Here is an 18,225-nt window from a genome sequence, read left to right on the forward strand (position 1 = left end):
CTTGAACATCAGATCATCAGATTCGAATATTGTAGCTGTCTCCTTCATTACTCGCTTCCTCTCAAAGTGGCGAAGACTCCTTCGAGCCCTTAATTATCGTGGTGAGCTTGCCTGGTGATAGCTTTAAGATAATCCCACCTCCTTGAACCTCTGACCTACGTATGTTACCTTAGGTCTGACGGTGCAGACATCCCGTACATTACAATACATGTGTTAGGGTATATCTGTAGGGCTTAGGGATCCGTAGGTTTGTTAGGTTCTTAGGTCTCGTCTTACTATACGTATGTATTTAGTTATCTAGTGTAGCTTGCTAATACAAAACTTCATATACGTTATAGATTCTCCTGATACTTAATACATAAAAAAATTAAATACACATTTCATATTCCGCTAGATGGAAAGCTGGACAAGATGCATAATTGAATTTATCATTAAACATTTTCATACACTTCTCATGTTACGGCTGAACGAGCCGTAATCAGAGTTTTTTGCATAGTCAACAGTATTTATACGTTTTGAAACAATAATACTATTTAAAAATATGAGTTATTTAATCTAACTTCATAGATTTGTATAAAAAGCCTACACACCAAGTAATAATAATGCTTCGACGGGAAGTTAAACTTAAAAAACCTCGGAGTAAGACGCAGGCGCAGTTTGTGCAGAAACCCGGCGTGGCGGGTATGCTAACTAATGTAATTCCTATTTGTTACGCGTCATTTTATTTATTAACCAAAATTATCTATTTTACATTTTTTTTATCGATAATGTCGTAACAGGGTTGTCAACAAAAACGGTCTGCCTGCCTAAATTCTTTAATGGACCATGATGGTAGACGACGAATAATATATAAATATCTATTCTAATAAGAGATTTCGTCCGGTTACTTTGCATTGACGTAAAAATAATTTGTTAATAATACAACATCTATTATTATAATTTATTTCGTAGTTTTATTGTTCTTGAAATTAAAGTTTTATAATATCCTAGCCTAATCTTTAGACTTCAAACCATTTTCATGTTAATGATTCTCTCGTTAATCCTGTAATAAAAAAATCACATTACAATAGTTATTTTCGACCTGGAATAAGTTTATACTTTAGATTTGTACATAACCTTATTATATAAGTATTTCTAGATTGTTACATGTACCGTATTGTATCAGTAATTACTAATTAGTCGTAAATTTTCTAAATTGCAGCGTTCTTTAGATCCGTGATGATTTACTTTAGTGATTGGAATATAGTAGTATGACAATTAGCGCGCGAATGTTGGATATTAAATATTATTGTTCGTACCGCCTAACGTTAGCCCGCCTCAGGGCTTGCAGGTCTAAGGCACGCGGGTCCAATTCTACTTTTGAGTTGCTGTCCAAGCCTGGCATTATGTCTGAGAAGCCCTCGCTGTCAATATCTAGAAAAAAGTTTAATACAGATTGCATTATATGTATCATAAACGACTAGAAACTATTACGATTAGTAATTTTAGTAATGACCGGCGCATAATCTAATCAGGTTCTGAATATGGTTGTTTTTACAAACCTTATTTAAAATAAATTAAATTAAATAAAATCGCTGCGATCAATTGTTTTAATATTTTATTAGAGTCTGCCTCTTCATATACAAACCAACTAATTATGGGAATTCATTTTAAATATTTTTCATCATTTATTTTATATTTGTGTTCTGTGTTATATATTTATTTAGAAAGAAGAATATGATTAGTAATAATAAATGTCGTACCAGGATTGCTAATTCGTGCGATGTCACTAGAGTGAAGACTCCCGTCGAAGTAAACCGTTCCCTCATTGTCCTGCACGAGCTCTAAGATTTAAATTTAACAATTAATATTAAAATAAATATATTGTATTAAATTTTATAGTTGTATTGGGGCTTTGAGTAAGAAACATAATGTCTTAATTGAGAAAAATATTCCATGAGTTTTTAATGAGTTAATTAGTTAAAATATAATACATACCATATTGTTTCAGATTAGACTCCAGCTCTTCGTTATCTAAAAAAATATTATGTGTTATGGTTAACTGTCACAACCTTACCTAAAGTGATTGAGGCTACTAAATTGATAATAAGCGAATACTTTTTTAAAACAATAAAATATTAGAAAAACCAGTGCCGTTAAAACCTTTTTAGATATGGACCTTTGATTTCTGTATCTCTTTGTCAATCTTATAAGCTACGCACTTGTCTCACTTGCTTTGAAATACTGATGCAAATTAATGGGCATTTTTATACATTTATGATATAGTCAAATTCAAAAATCATTTATTTATATTGTTAACACAATGTACACTTATGAACGTCAAAAAACAATACATTGAATACTTCTAATTTTACATTTACTGCGAGTTCTCAAACCAGAGGCGTAGAACGGAAGAGACTGGAAATAAACTCTCCGCCACATACATATACATTTTTACTATGTGAAGTTTCATACTTTGAGTTCTCATATGTGTCAAAATGTTTTATTACTTCTTAGTTATTTTCATAGAACGAATATCGAATGCCACTTACCCGGAAAATACATGACTATGGATGATTTTGTCGCTAGTGAACTTTGTGTTTGTTGAGTAGTTTGTTCTACTGGCGCTACTGTATTGGACTGAGTAGATTCTAAAAATATTTTATTCAATAATCAATTACATTGCTACGAAGACGGGTTTAATGGCTTGTAAAAGGATTTCTCTTCAACTTAGGTTTTCAGCAAGCTGATATGTCAGGGAACCCGTTTTCAGGCGTTCCAGGTCTGGTTATACCTTTTGGTGCAGGAACAAGGAGTGACCTTTACATATATGTGACAAGGACGCATCATTATTTTCTCGAAAACAGATTAAGCATGCTAGAACGCCGTACGAAAAGGATGGAGTGATTTGCAAGAGAGATGAACAGCGCGAACTATCTAGAAATATGCGACGTGGATAGGACACCAACTACTCAGACTACTCCAGCTAGGTTTATGAATGCTGTTCAAGGTGGATCCGTTCAATTCATTTTTCAATTGTGTTTAAATTGCGATAAAAATATTTAAGACAGGTGATTTATTACTGTCATAAGTAATGTTTGATATGTGACAGTGTTTATTCGTAATGACTGTACTTTTTAAGTGCAATTAGATTCCTTATTAATTACATTTAATAAACCTTTAATTATTAATATCTATCTGATTTTCGAGCTCGTAACAATGTTTCACTGCAAAAGTTAGTACAAAAGGCTGATCACTTATCGGCTTGCTAAATAGTATTATTGAAATGGAAAATTGATTGTACTTTTATACATAGAGAGATAAAAATTTGTTTAACGACTTACTCTCCTTCGTTGTCGTAAAAATGTGAACTTTGTCTACTTGTGTCACCCCTTTATTCACCTCTGTAGCTGGATTCAACTGCTCCTCAAATTTTAAATCTATAAAGTAATAAAGTCATAGTTAAGAACATAATTGAGAAACGTGCTAATAAGAGCTCTTTCTTATTGAAAAGGTTCGCTACTTACTCATGATTTGAAGACGCCTCAAAGCCTTTTCTATACACCAACTTAAAATTTGCGTGCTTCCATTTTGGCCGATTTCATTGCAAAAACTAGTAGCCATGATGATAAAAGGATTTAATTTATTAAGTTTAGAGCCTTGTACATCGATAGTAGTTTGTATTGGAGCCTTCGTGGTGGGCATCATTATATTTTTTCGCCCGTTATTACTTTTTAAATATCTAATCCATCGTTTATCTCTCTGAGCGTGTTTATTGATCAAATCCTTACCAGAAATGCTATCTACTGGTAGAAGAATCGTAGTTTTCTTATCAATAATATTATTTCTTTTATTCTTCTTTTTTATAGCTCTTTTCTCGGCAGCAAAACTAGCTAGAATCTTACTTTTCATAACATTATCGATGAATGTATTATTGAAATAGTATTTGTATATTAAGTCATCTATATTTTGTTTATCTTTGTCGTCAAGGATAAGTTTATCATGGTTTTGTAAAGGTGTTTTTTCTGGTATAGAGAGTAGATTTATTTTAACAGATTCTGTAGCGACTGCTTTTTGTGTTGTGGTAACGATTGAAGTTTTATTTTGTTTTTTAAATATAGGTTTAGTAATTCCTATATTTAACATACCGTGTGGCTTTGTATTTGCATTGGTTAATTGCATTTTCTTTAATAAACGCCAAAAATTGTTTTGTTTCTGCGATATCTCACTTTGGGTTTTAGTAATGATATTTTGTTTTAGATTAATTTTCTCATTTGCCTCTAACATTATCTTTTGTACGCCGTAAAACTGTTTTTGTTGAGCCAAAAACTTTCTTTGTTGATTTTCAAAATCTAATAAATTTTTAGAAAATCCTCTATCTCTGTCATTGAAGTGTTGTTCTTCAGACTTAAGCTTTTCTTCCAATTTTATTAGTTCTAAATTTACTTTTAATATCTCATCGTATTTGCTGTCAATGCCTACGAATTTTTTGTTAAAATCATCGATCTTTTTCTCAACTTCACCATTTAAGCTCTCCAAACGCCTATGTATATTTTTAATTTCATTATGTTGTTTCATAATCTTTTTAAACGTTTTTGTTAACATAGATAGCACTTTCATTATGCCTCGTTCCGATATAGGCCTGTCTTTAATTTCTTTATTTTTTGGTAAAACTTGATACACATTCACAGGAGCAGTTTGATGCCAAACAATATCTTTTTCTTTATCAAACACACTGCGATCTATTTTACTATCGCCGTCATCAGTATCATTTAAGGTTTCAGTTATTTCAACTTTCTTGACATCTTGAAAGTCATAGAAATTAGACATACTTCTTTTCTGATTAATTGTCTTATTTACTTCAATATTTGCTCCTACTGTACTTGTATTCGATTGATTTATTAATGGAGCTTGTTCTTCGGTTTTTCGTTTTGACATATTATTGATATCCGCATTAGGCGGAACATCGCTTATTACAATAGCAAAATCATAAGGAAAATCATTGAAGAAAGCTGGTTTTAATTTATTGATCAAATTTGATTGGATTAAAACATCGTCTGTTGTGCATTCCGTTGCGCCCGAACATTTTTTCATACTTTCTCTAAAAGGCTGCCTTTGTTTACCTTAAAATAATAAATGATTTAATTTTAAACTTACGTAAGGATAATTGACTCAGATTTCTAAAATGTATGTTCCTTTGTCGTTGTTTTGTTTTATTAAATAATGTTTATTTAAGAAATTAAAAATAAAACTTACGATATGCCGACCTCTTGTTCCTTTCAACATAACTCGATATAAATGGGCTATTTTCGCTAAACACGTCATTGTTGCCCTGCAGCAAGGTATCAACATCAAGAGAATTTGCTCGAAATATAAACGCCCCACCTGTGGGCCTTTTCTCTACATTTCTTACCCAAAGACCTTTATTAACAATGTTATTTCTTTCTAACTTTGGTTTTCTATAGTTCGATTCAGCCTCCAAATAAGAACCTGATATAACACCGATTATATTAATCAATATCGATATTTTAAACATCACTAGAACTGTACTTGTTCGTCGGAGAATAAATGAATAATGTAGGGAATGTACAGCAATCAGAGTTGTGCGTTTATTTGTAAATAAAAATGTATGTGATGTATGTGGGCTTATCGATATTTGCATTTTCATCGAAATTTGTAAAACGTTTATAACATTGCTACGTCAGTGTATTTTCAAGCATTTAATTGAACGTAATAATAAAATTTCGTAAGGTTCGCATTATTACAAATCTTTTCGTTTGATAGAATTCTTTCGTTTAGGTTCGATTTTTTTGTTCACATCTAAATACTCAGTACCGGGGCGCTGCCTTACACGCATAGTTTTAGGCAAACAATCTAGTGTGATAGGACGGTCGTTTTATCGACAACAAGGTATGTCCCTATTCGATGTTTACATTTCTCGTAGCATTTTATTCATTCTATTTTGTAGAGTCACAGCTTTGTTTTAAAAAAAATTAACCGGATATGGACTTTTTTGAATACGCATCATAAAGGTATTTTGATTTAGTTTTTTAAAGATAATGTATCTACAATTACTTGATCACATCCGTTTTTACTGTATAGTTAATTGTCGTGTCTATATTGTATGTAACATCTTCCACGGATACTAAAATAATCCAGTGGCGGTACAACTCTGTATTGTGATAATCTTTTTTTTAAATAAACAAGTAGAACGATCAGTCATCTGTGCTTGACACACGTCGTCGACTTTTGAAGACAAAGTGTAGCCAGTTTCCTCACGATGTTCACCGGTTGAATGTCAAACCAATAGACAAAAAAAAGGCTATTGGTCCATAGCCAGGGTTCAAAGCTTCAACCTCAGCGATGGGAGTCACAGCCTCAAGCCACTAGGCCAATAATGTTTATACTCTTGTCACTGCACTGCACTATTGACATATTTCCTTTGTTTGATTTATATAAATAAAAACTATAAAACCACAAAAATAAAATGAGCACGGTTAATTTTATTAAAATATTAAATAAATATTCTTGTGATTGTTCTATTATTTATTGTTTTTCTGATAAATATTGCTACAGTTAAAGTTATTCTTTATAAAGCCGTAAAAAGTAACAACTCATAATGTTACTTTAAAAGTAATACTTATGTATATGTTCCACTTAAGTACATACTTGCTGTTGTTGTAAAGCATTAAGATTAGATGTTACAGAACAAAGTTATTATTTCCAATTTGTTAACTTAAGGAAAGTAAGTATATTTACAATTATTTAGAGGATTATTTTTCTATGTGAAACAATTTTATAAAATATGATTAAATCTTCGATTGAGTTGAATCGTGGACTTTTCTGAAACAAAAAATTGATTTGAGAAACGATGTTTGTAAAATGTATTTTCTCATGTCTGTTCAAAAAATATGGACATAAAAGGACCGTTGTAGTCTTACGTAAGCAGATTAACTGTTATATATGTGAATAAATACTGTTGACGTAATAACCAGATAAGAAAATCAAAGACCCCCCTCACCCCCTATAGTGCTTACGTAATACTTGAACGGCCCCATAGCAGATAGAAATATTAAAAGGTATTTTAGTTTAATCAAATAATAAAAAAATAAATAATTATAAAAATATGTACATATGATTGATTACCTCCTTATGCAGGGAAAGTCCCAAAACTTTTGATCTTTTCCATATTCTTCTCCATCTTGTATAGTTTGAGGCATAGCTTTACCCATAGACTCGGGCAGAGCGAGGCAGAGACACCCACCGAGTATACCTACTGTTCCCAGAATTAGCAGTGGAATTTCTACTGCTATTGTAGCCTGAAATATTAAAATGACACATAATGAAATCCCTTTGTTTTTGACATTTCCATATGAAGAGAAGAAATTTGATATTGTCAAACAAACGTGTCAATAACGGTAGGTTATTTCTATCTAATTTTAATACAATTTATTTATCAAACTACTCAGATATAAACTCACAAAACGCATACAAATTGTTTTATCTGAATTGGATTTCGATTCTGCAGAAGTACCAAAAACTAATACAAATAAAGCGCAACCTTATAAAAACTCTCGAATACAGAGTGTATTCACATATACACTGGGAGTGTGTTCATATAATTCGCATACTTAAGGTCTTACGGCCTCTGATTGATAATATTACTATTTCTTAAAAAAATGCATTAAACATACGCCATGTATGTATATATGTATTGTTATCACTTTGGTTGGTCTTGTTCTTACCAAATACACGATGTATGGCACCAATATATTAGCGATATATCCAGTTATATGTATTAATGCCAGTCCCTGCGCACGCACTACTGTTGGCAACAACTCAGCGGCATATTGCAGGCCGATGTTAAAGGAAATGTTGACTGCAAATCGACCCACTATAGCCAATGACGCTGAAGGTATACCTGGAAGAAATAAGTATAATTAAATTGTCACCTTGTCTCGTCTCTCAGATGCATTGCTCTACGTAAGTTGAAAGTCCTAGTTATTGAGAAAGGAATAACCCTTGTGGGCTGTGGCTGTGAGTAAAACCTATCAACTACTTTCCTACTAAGAAAAACATCATAAGAACAACACTTTTTGAAAGGATTAAATCTATGTAGTATGTAAGTCATTTTTGCAAAAATCCTTCATCTTTTAGTCGATAGCAACTTCGGGGCAATAAATACAGATAACACAACTTTCTCTGCAGCTGTGATACTTTTGACATTTAACACCTTTTATCTTTAGTTACCGTGACCACGCACGCTGAAAAGCACGCGAGACGTCGGAAAAAAATTAAAATTTAGAATTATGTAAATAATTATAAGTTTTTTAAAAATAATAGATAGCTTTAATCCGTTCAAAAAGCGTTTGTCTTAATGTGTAAAAGCTATTTTAACAAAAGACAATACTATCATAAGAACATACAGGAATAGATGTTTAAAATATTACAAGTTCAATTGGTTAACGAAACACAAATTATGAAAAGAAATTACCAAACGGTACTATTGTTGCCAGAAAACTGAAAACTCCACTGAGTACCATGGACCCGAACGCCAGCCAACGACGACCAACACTGTAAAAAGAAAACCATTATTATTCTATCAATTTCATTATACAGTATTTATTGTTTAATTATACCGCCTAGTATGATAAAATTATAATTCATCATTCTAACGGTAAATAGAAAATTAACATTGTCGACGAAATGCATGATCATGCCATGATACTTTGGTTCGTGAAAGGAATGACTCAATTTAACTCTTTTCAAAGTAATGTTTTTACAAACACGGTATTAAAATATTGCCCATAACAGAACTTAATACTGTGCTCTAGTCGAGCACTTTTGTTGAGCATGCACAGACCTGAGCGGTAACGCAAGTTCGGCTCTGTACATCGAGAGCAAACAACGTATATGGCGAGAAAACGTTCAGGTATTTGCTATCGCGGCTTATAAATGGACTACCCAGTCAGTTATAAGATCTTCTTACGTTAACCAATATAAGAAGTAAATTGAAAAACTATTTTTATAAGCTATAAGCGCTCCTAAACAAGACTGCATTCATACAAACCACAGCGGTTTTCTAATTATGAATAACATATTATGATTTTATTAAATTATTCTGTAAAATAAATTAATTTCAGTCTGTTGGCGTTAAACTTAAAAACTACTGCACGGAGTACTGCTGTACCAATATTTATAATGATTTATGAGCCACAGATTCCCGTGCGAAGCTGGGGTGGATAGATAGTATAACATATATTTGGTTGTGTTACCAAAAAATTATATTCTATGTAATCGCTAAGTATCCTCGCCTCTAAAAAACAAAACTTACACATCCAACGTTAAAATGAGCAGAATATCAGCAGGAAACTCAGTAGCAGTCGCAATGGTGAAGGTGAGAAACATATCCAGGCCCAAAGAGCCTACATTCCTGACGTGGCCGTCGAAGACCATGGTGATGGACATCCAAATGACGACCAGAAGGATAGTCTGTCGTCGAAGACGTGGTGTCTTAAAGAGATCCAGGAAGGAGTAGTTCTTGAATTCCTCTTCAGCTTTTGCTATTTCCTTTGCTGTGTCCTGTTGAGTTTCGATTAAAATATCATTGTAACTAGCGCAGATGACTGTCTTGGGGAGTCTCGTTTCATACATAATATTTACTACGTGACGACAGAAAAGTATCCGGAAATTTGACAGTCGATTGGTGGGAAGGTGGAAATTAGCTTGATGAAAATGATTTCTAAATAAAATAAATGCTTAAAGAAAATTTAATTACCCTAAATTCTTTGATTATTGCATCAGGTATTTTCCTCTTGTTGATTCGCTCACATTTCTGAATTATAGTCAGCGCTTCATCAATGCGGCCTTGTGAAATTAACCATCTGGAAAATATAAACATGTTCAAAATCGTATATAGGAATTAAGATATAACGTATTTACAATATTCATAACCTACATAGTAATTATTTAATTAAAATTTAAAACAAATTTAAAAAGTTCGGTCCTTGTGGCAGTGTACTTCTAATGCAGCATTTCCTCGCTGTATTGCGATACTTATTCGTTAAGTCTTGTGCTTAACGAATAAGCGGCGGTCTGCGGTTACCGATACTTTCTACCAGGCGCAAACTTAAATCTTTAGATCCTAGATCATGAGTATTATCCAGATACGACAATATTAAAGCGCTTTTAATAAATTTAAGCGCGAATGTTACTTATTTATTTATTAACACTTTGTTGCATACAGAAATATAATATAGGTGACATAATTAAATGAAAAGGACAACTAACGGCATTATCTCTTTCAAACGATCTTTTCCAGGGAACTTTTGATAAAAAAAAACATAGATAAGTGCAAAAATACATAAGACATAATGGATTAAAACATAGCAATTAAAACATGTGTAAATAGTGAACAGGACAATATAAAAAAAACACATAAATCACTATAATTTTAGATCAGTTGTTTGTACAGTAGAGATTTAAAGCAATCTTCTTCTAGAATATGATTGGAAGAAAAGGCTTCCTGCTAAATGTGTACAGTCAAGAGATGTTTATGTGTAGCCAATGGCAAAACATTTATTTTTACCAATTATGTTAAAATATAGGAGCTGGAATAAGCTTAGTCGGAAAAAGCTACTAGATGTCCTTTTTTCATAGCTTATAGAATATGTAGTTTAAAAATACCTTGCACTCTCTGGTACAATAAACGGCGTCAAAATAGATAGTCCCAATGGTATACTGGTTATTAAGGTGTAAATTTTCCAGTTGGCAGCTGCCAGTGCGATCCAAGGTAAGAGGCAGGCCGCAAGTGTAAAATATACAGCTATTGACATGTTCGCAACGAATGTTCGCCATTTTGGTCCCACGTACTCCACCACTAGAAGTAAAAGGTATTTATGAACATAGGATCGGTATATAGTTTTAAAATGTTTATTTGCGTTTATTCCTTAAGTAAGTCCCATGAGAATGATTAGGACAATTTTTATATTCAGCTATTGGAGGTTTAGAAATTGATAATTAAAGTATTTTTTTTAATATATGGGTTAAGGGTGGGTTAAATGTTCTAGGAACTATGAAAGTATCCATTTAAAAAATTAAAGGAATATCCAAATAGTACATAGGTTACCATTATATACTTACCAACTATGTACATAACCATGAAACAATTGTCGTACGCGAGCCCGACTAGAAATCGGCACAAACAAAACGACCAGAAGCTGTTGGTGAACGCCGTAGCTACTCCAGCTACGAACCCAGTCATGTTGGTGCCTAAAAGTATTTCTACGTTTGAATATTTATTTATTTACATCCCATGCATTGCCAAATTAAAATAAAATGCTCTTAAGTACGCAATACGGTGAATATGTAGTTGATATATATATACATTTTTTTAACTTGTCAAGAATGTAAAAAATACATAAATAGTTATATAATTCGATTTGGGCTAGAAGATTACATTTAATACCTGATATTATCAAGATACAGCTAGGAAAATTTATTAATAAGACCATTATAGAAATATACTTTATTAAAAATTGTTGTCTGTAAAGTCGTAGTTCAACTTGCCAACGTTATAACAAAACGTTGAAGAAATGATTGCATACTTTTATGAATGAAATTGAATTATAACTATTTTGCATGAGTATAAAGTGTAGTGAAATGAAATTTACAATTCGATTGATAAATTTACTTTTATTTGCACTCATTAATTCAAATATGTTTATTACATAAACGAACAGATTAGGTTAGTTATGTGCTGCCGCTGTCTTTCTTCACCTCAGACGCATAGGCAAATCGAGTGGAAGAGAGAAAATGCGGCGTGTAAGCGCACAATGTGCGTAACGGAAGAATTAGTCATGTTTTTTCATGTGTGCAGTTGGCGTCTATCAATTTATTAGACGTTGACGCAAAAAATAGGATTTTTATAATTGTTTCATATTTTACCGAGTATAGCAGGCACCCTGCCATATTTATCCGCTACCCATCCAAATATCAGACCTCCAAAGATTGCTCCACAGAAAAAGATCGATTGAGCTGTTGCTGGATAGTTATCTCGTTCGCAAACCCAGCCAAGCTAGAACAACGTGAACGTTTTAAACGTGTACGATTACTAACTAATCCTAATGTTCTGTCAGCTAGAAGATAATGTTACTCTTAGGTCATGGATAACAAAATTTTAGGTTCTTATCTGGTCTTCATTCTGGTCATCTGGAGAGGACATCTATCGTAATATTCGTACCCTCAGCGAAACTAATGAATTACATAGATTACCAGAAGTTTTTGAGTGAACTGACAAATGGGTTGCTTCATGTCAGTTCCTATAAGAAATAGTTATTCAATGTATGTTATATTTTGTATGTGATATAAATGTAAATAGTTCCATTGGAGTAATATGTATGTAGCTTATTTTGTTAAAAATATATAAGTCATATTACCAGATAAACTTACAGACCTAGTTTTCACACGGCAGGAAGTAATATAAAATAAACACACAAATTACTACAAGTAGCAACTATACCTGCGTGGCTATAGTCTCATATGGTGCATCAGTAAAGTTAAACTCCCAGCCATCACACTTCTTTGTTGGCCATGTAACCTTCGGCTCCAAATCACCACTTGTGAGTACATTGTTCCAATCGACGTCATAAGCTATGCACTTTTCATACTGTCCATCTTTTTGAGGTATTGCCAGGTGGCGACTGAAATGAAAGAAATGAGGTTGTATAAGATTTTGGTCGGACTTTTGCAGAACTTCACTTCACTTAGAGTAAGGTTGGAGTACAAAGGTTAACTAGTGCCTCTACATTGTTAGGTAAGTATCAACTTCAGTGTATAAACTTGGTTTTAAGACTGTTATAAAACTGATACTTCGGTCGTTTTCCAGTTACACCCTTACCGTAGTTCTGCGGTAAGATTAGCTAGCTCCGGCACTTGACACCAATGCTGTTCAGGCACCACTGTCATGAATATTTGCGAAAAATATATAAAGGCGAAGAAGAAGGAGTAAGGTATCATCAGAAGGAACAGCAATCGCTGGTACCAGCCAAAGTCACCGATATATGGGAACAGGTCGTCCAAGTCTTTTAGCTGCTTCTTGGGACCTAGGAGAAATATAATTATAAATTTACTCTTATATAAATCAAAAACGTCCTAAAGTTACCAAGTGCAAACCATAGATTTTTGCCACAGCACTAGCTTAAGCTTAAAAAAAATCGAAAGCAGTATGTGTTGTTTTGCGAAGCCTGACAAAACATAATTTATTTAGAATCTCAAATATCATATATTTTAATTTAAAAGCCAAAGGTACCTTACCTGTGGGGTTCATTTCCAGTTGGTCAAGTCGGGTGCCACCCGTCTTGTCCATGTTCTCATGTGATTCCATTTTCGAACTCCGTGATTGCTTTGAATGACACTTTTCCGGACGTCTTTCTGCTTACTTTAAGACGAATATGGGAGCGCTGACCTGTATAAAATACAATGAGAAATTCCATTTATTACTTTAGAATCGTATAACGTATCGTAAATCTCGATTCTCGAGGTTAATATCGATTTAAGCAAGTCTAATTGACGTGAAACTATTAAGATAAGAAAGTAACTGCATTGAGAAAACTTTTTAGATTACATTTACTTATATAGCGAAATTTCATTGATGTATATATTGGTATATATAAAAACACCGGCATATAAAAAAACTTTTCAGTACCAGGGGTATGATTAATCTAGCGCAATTAAATCTATTTGAAGGTACTATATTTTGTTTCAAATATAACAAGCTTGTCAGATAAGTAGATATTCAGCAAATACATAGTGTTATGTAAAGAGTGGATATGAGAACTATTTACTTGTAAATGTTTGATTGTGTTTTGATTAACACTACACGTCACTTATATAGCACACCATATTTGACAGAAGCTCAAGGTTCGGATGTGGTTATGTACCACATATTACTATTTATTTTATTTCTTAACACTTCGTTGCATTACAATATAAAAATTGAACACAATTAAATGAAAAGGAGGGCAACTGATGGCTTTCGAGCGATCTCTTCCAAGCAACCAATGTGAGATTTCTTTAAAAATTAGATAAGGTAGGCAAGAAGTGTAAAAATATATATTACATATAGTTATTAAGACAAAACTATATATAAGATATAAATTAATCTATTTAAGATTATGACATATTGATTGGAAAAAATCAATATACGATATTTATAATAAATATTCTTAACCTGTATTTTAATTATAATACATAAAAATGGATGAATATAAGACTAGAATAAATTTGGTCCGTGTGTATCTTTTATGCTGGCAGAATTTCCCTGCTGTATGCTGTGTGCCATACTTATTCATTAAGCGAGGTAAGAACCAGCTCTGAGGTCACCGCTACTATCTCCGAGGCGCCAAATTAAATCTTGAATTAGCAAAGGTAACAAAATCAAATTTGGAGAAAATACTCCTTATATTTTTTGCCGTTTATTATTTTCCGCTTGCTCTGCGGCTGCGCCAGCTTTTGTGCTTGCCCGAGGGAGGTCTCATCTACCAATGTGTCCTAACCTCACCGAACCCAACGTGACGTAACGTGGGGCTAACGTGTTGACACAATTACCCATACTAAAGCCCAACCCATCTTTCAAGGGTTCAAACACATCCCATCCGGCCGATTGCCATCGTGTCTAGCGATGCCTATTGACACCAAAATGGCTGGAATTTTGTCGGAGGCAAGAGAGCTGCTTATGATGTCATTGTTCACGGCATGGCGATAAAAAGGACCTGAAAAAGAGTGCAGGTCTGTTTTCTCAACAGAGACCATGACACTCTCAGCCAGTCCGCTGCCGCTGCCATTACGAATTAGTATAGTTTTTTTCTTGAACGATCCTATGTCGAATTGGTTTGGAAATATTTCAGTGGGCAGCTGGGTCCACTTAGTGATGCGTGATGAAGTGATAGGTAAGGGTGGTATTTCATATTCAGCCTCGACGTCCAATGAAGAAATTCAGCTGCAGGTAGGTATTAAACCGAATAATTGCTCTGAACACTCGCCGTTATAAATGCGGTAGAAGATGCAGAGATACCCCACATGTCTACGCAACGCCATTGGAAGGATTGGTCGTCAACGATTCGAACTGCTCTTCGTTGAATATGGTCAAATGGAAGGTGTTGGTACCGAGAAGCTCCCAGCCAGAGGTCTGAAAACTGTCTTCATTTTCATTCGGCCGAATTTGCGTTTTAAATCGTTGCAAGATAGCCCAGACTGAAGTACCGTCTTGCCTTGCTAAGGCATGCATACTCAGCTTCTTGGAGGAATTTAGCCTTTCCCTTCAAATGACCGCGAAACTAAATGTCGTTCGATATGTCAACGCCAATTATTCTGATGCTGCATGTGGCTTTAAGCTATTTGAAAAACTTCTTAGGGGTTAAATTGCAGTAGATTTAGTAGATCCTAGACCAAGACTCCACCTAGAAAAGTTTCGATTTGACACAACTTGTCGTTGCAAATACCGGTCTGAACTAGCTTTACATCCGTTGAGAAACTTCACCCATGAAAAGGTATCTAAATAATGGTAATAAAGGTAACCATTTGAAATCATCAAGGTTTCTGCTTCTACTTAAGGTTTCTGCTTCTACATAAGGTTTCTTCTAGATTATTAATTTATTATTAATTGTTCTGTCTTTTAATACAGTTAATGTTAATTGTGACAATGACATATATAAGCGCGTATAGACATAGAGATATTAAATGAAACGTGTCGATGTTTGGAAATTTATTCATGTAGAAATATTGTAAATCATGTATGAAAGTGTGAAATTTATACGTATTACATTTCTGTAAATGTTATAGCATGTTTAGTTCAAAGTATTTAATATTGTTTGTATGATGTACTAATAAACATTAAATGATTATTGTTAACTCCACGGAATTGACGTCAAGGAACACTTAATAGATTGCACCATGTTTGAACTGTACACGAGAAACACAACATGAGAAGTTTATATTACCCATGTACAGTAATAACGTTACGTCAATGAAGTTTCCCTATTGTTAAATATAAAAAAATAAATACCCTTAAGGCTCTTTATATGATTATCAGTTTTATACTTGCGAGAATTTTTCGAAAATATGATAAATTATAGAATAATTACTGTACTAGAAATTTCTTTAGTTGAAGTAAAAATATCTGTTCCTCCCACGACGCAAAAAATATGAAAATATAAAAATTTTTATCTTGATCGCGGTAAAATTTCGGTTAATATTATATTTGTATTCATATAATACAAATATAATTGTATTCGCTGTGTAAGATAACGATTGATAAAAACGATGTTAACAGAGGTTAAAAGCGCATGGAATTTAACTTTAAAATGATGTACTGGAATTAAATCCTATATAGATTGTAAAGTAGTTAAAAACGTCACTCACCTAGTATTTTATATATTGCCACCAAAACGCTATTTTAATATAGATAATACAAAAAAGAGGACGTATTGTTTGTGTGACAGCGAAGCGCGGAATGAGATGAAGTTGTCACTGTGTTGAATGACTTAAAAAATCTTATAGGTATATTATATAGTATTAGTATCTTTATTATCAAGATCTCTAAGCTTATATACATATATAATTACGTATTCTCAACAAACTGCGGTACGTAATCAACTCGTGTTTTTTTTAAATAATTATAATATACTGGCGCTAATTTGATAAACAGAGTAAAACTAGCTATAAAGCGAATATACTTCTGACGAAAACTGCTGGCATTTAAAATTAGGCGAATGTATCTAAAGGTCTGAATGAAAAGGTCATTCATTATTAATTATTATTATAATCGCTATGTAGGTTAAGAAAATTGTAAATACACTATATTTGATTGTTATGTTTAGGTTTTTATAAATAGGTACATTTTATATATGTACGTTTTATTTAAATCGTTATTAAAATGTAACATAGTGATACCTTTTTTATGGTTTTCTAATTTGACAGTTGAGTATATGTTATCTGGGATAAATTTACGTTAGAAAAAAATACATGTCTAATGTAATGTTTGGATTCTTGGACTGATACATATTTACAATAAATGTAACAAATAATAGTGTTTTAACGTTATGTTTTAAGTCCATTTAAGGAGTAGGTTTCTTGTAAGGATTTGTCGCCGTAATTGTATAGCAGAACCGATAAACTCTAAGTTTATTTGTTGTGGCAATTAGCAGCAGCTGTATAGTAACGCATTACTGACAATGAACTTAAAGCTAAGACCATAATCTCTTTGACATACGGAAATAACAGTTAGCGATAAGTCTCGATTCTAAACCTTACCTAAAAAATATGGTAATCTTATTTCAATATTTAAACGTAGACTGACGCAATTGAAGATAATGTTGTCTGTAATAAATTTACTGTAATATCTATTTACTAAATAGTATTAAAAGAGTCTTATAGTTAAGATAACTGCATTAAAATACCTTTTCCCTATCATGAATTCAAATATATACGTACATTCTATGAATATATATAGTTTGTTTTTTCTTTTATTACTAAGAACAAAGTTTTATGTATAAATTTATGTGTGATTAGTAAAACAGTTGGTGTCGAGCTTTTAGATGTAGTCATGAATCTGCGGACCTAAATAGTGCGCGGCTTAACAGAGGTTTTTTGTTAAACCAATACCGATTACGAATATTTCACTGGTTGACGGCGGAATCGATATGAAGTTACAGGGTCCTTCTTAATCCTACCGGGGCTACACTGTAAATTTCAAGTAATAGATATAATTGTAGTCGGAGAAAATATTCCCTTCATACTACACTTCCATAGTTTTGCATTTATTTCCCCACGTGTCTTTGTTTCTTAAAAAACAACTCTCCCAAAACTGTGGTTGCCTTAAATACGCTCATAGTAATACCGCCAAATGGCACTGAGAATTTTCTTTCGTAAGTGCAAAATCTTTTGTAAGACGAAAGTAATAAGTATAATTTGAAGTTTTGCTTCTAAAGTATAACATAAGAGAGCGTCAAAAAATCACCAACACCTTCAAGTATTTGGTGTTTTATGTGTTTGGAGGAAGTTGTATTGTTCCTACAACCTTAAAAAAGGAGCCTTGACCAGTCAAAGCCCGTACTGGCCAAGCGACGCGACGGCTTCAGTAGCTGAGGCCGAGCAATTCTATATTTACCTAGCGGACGGAATAACTGCGTTGGCGCGTTTCAGGGTATGACGTCATCGCAGTGATTTGTAAGCGCAGATTGTAGATGT

At 33.1% G+C, this 18,225-nt stretch overlaps 2 protein-coding genes across 2 annotated transcripts; both read right to left on the minus strand.

Moving 5' to 3' along the window:
• Positions 1–926: 926 nt before the first annotated feature.
• Positions 927–5,594, minus strand: LOC123717393. Its single transcript, XM_045673366.1, has 8 exons — positions 5,236–5,594; positions 3,507–5,102; positions 3,324–3,419; positions 2,532–2,630; positions 1,978–2,013; positions 1,743–1,823; positions 1,299–1,413; positions 927–1,042 (listed from the first exon to the last, which is right to left on the minus strand). Exons 1-8 carry the CDS (start codon positions 5,513–5,515, stop codon positions 1,006–1,008), a joined length of 2,340 nt encoding a protein of 779 aa, XP_045529322.1. The 5' UTR covers positions 5,516–5,594; the 3' UTR covers positions 927–1,005.
• Positions 5,595–6,512: 918 nt separating this feature from the next.
• LOC123717391 (carcinine transporter-like) lies at positions 6,513–16,503 on the minus strand. Its single transcript, XM_045673361.1, has 13 exons — positions 16,399–16,503; positions 13,294–13,444; positions 12,878–13,082; positions 12,500–12,680; positions 11,926–12,055; positions 11,122–11,250; positions 10,666–10,858; positions 9,758–9,863; positions 9,314–9,561; positions 8,474–8,553; positions 7,725–7,900; positions 7,126–7,298; positions 6,513–6,822 (listed from the first exon to the last, which is right to left on the minus strand). The coding sequence occupies exons 2-13, from the start codon at positions 13,361–13,363 to the stop codon at positions 6,789–6,791; spliced, it is 1,725 nt and encodes a 574-aa protein (XP_045529317.1). The 5' UTR covers positions 13,364–13,444; positions 16,399–16,503; the 3' UTR covers positions 6,513–6,788.
• Positions 16,504–18,225: the final 1,722 nt, after the last annotated feature.

This window comes from Pieris brassicae, chromosome 12 (genome assembly GCF_905147105.1).
Source record: "Pieris brassicae chromosome 12, ilPieBrab1.1, whole genome shotgun sequence".
Lineage (NCBI taxonomy): Eukaryota > Metazoa > Arthropoda > Insecta > Lepidoptera > Pieridae > Pieris > Pieris brassicae.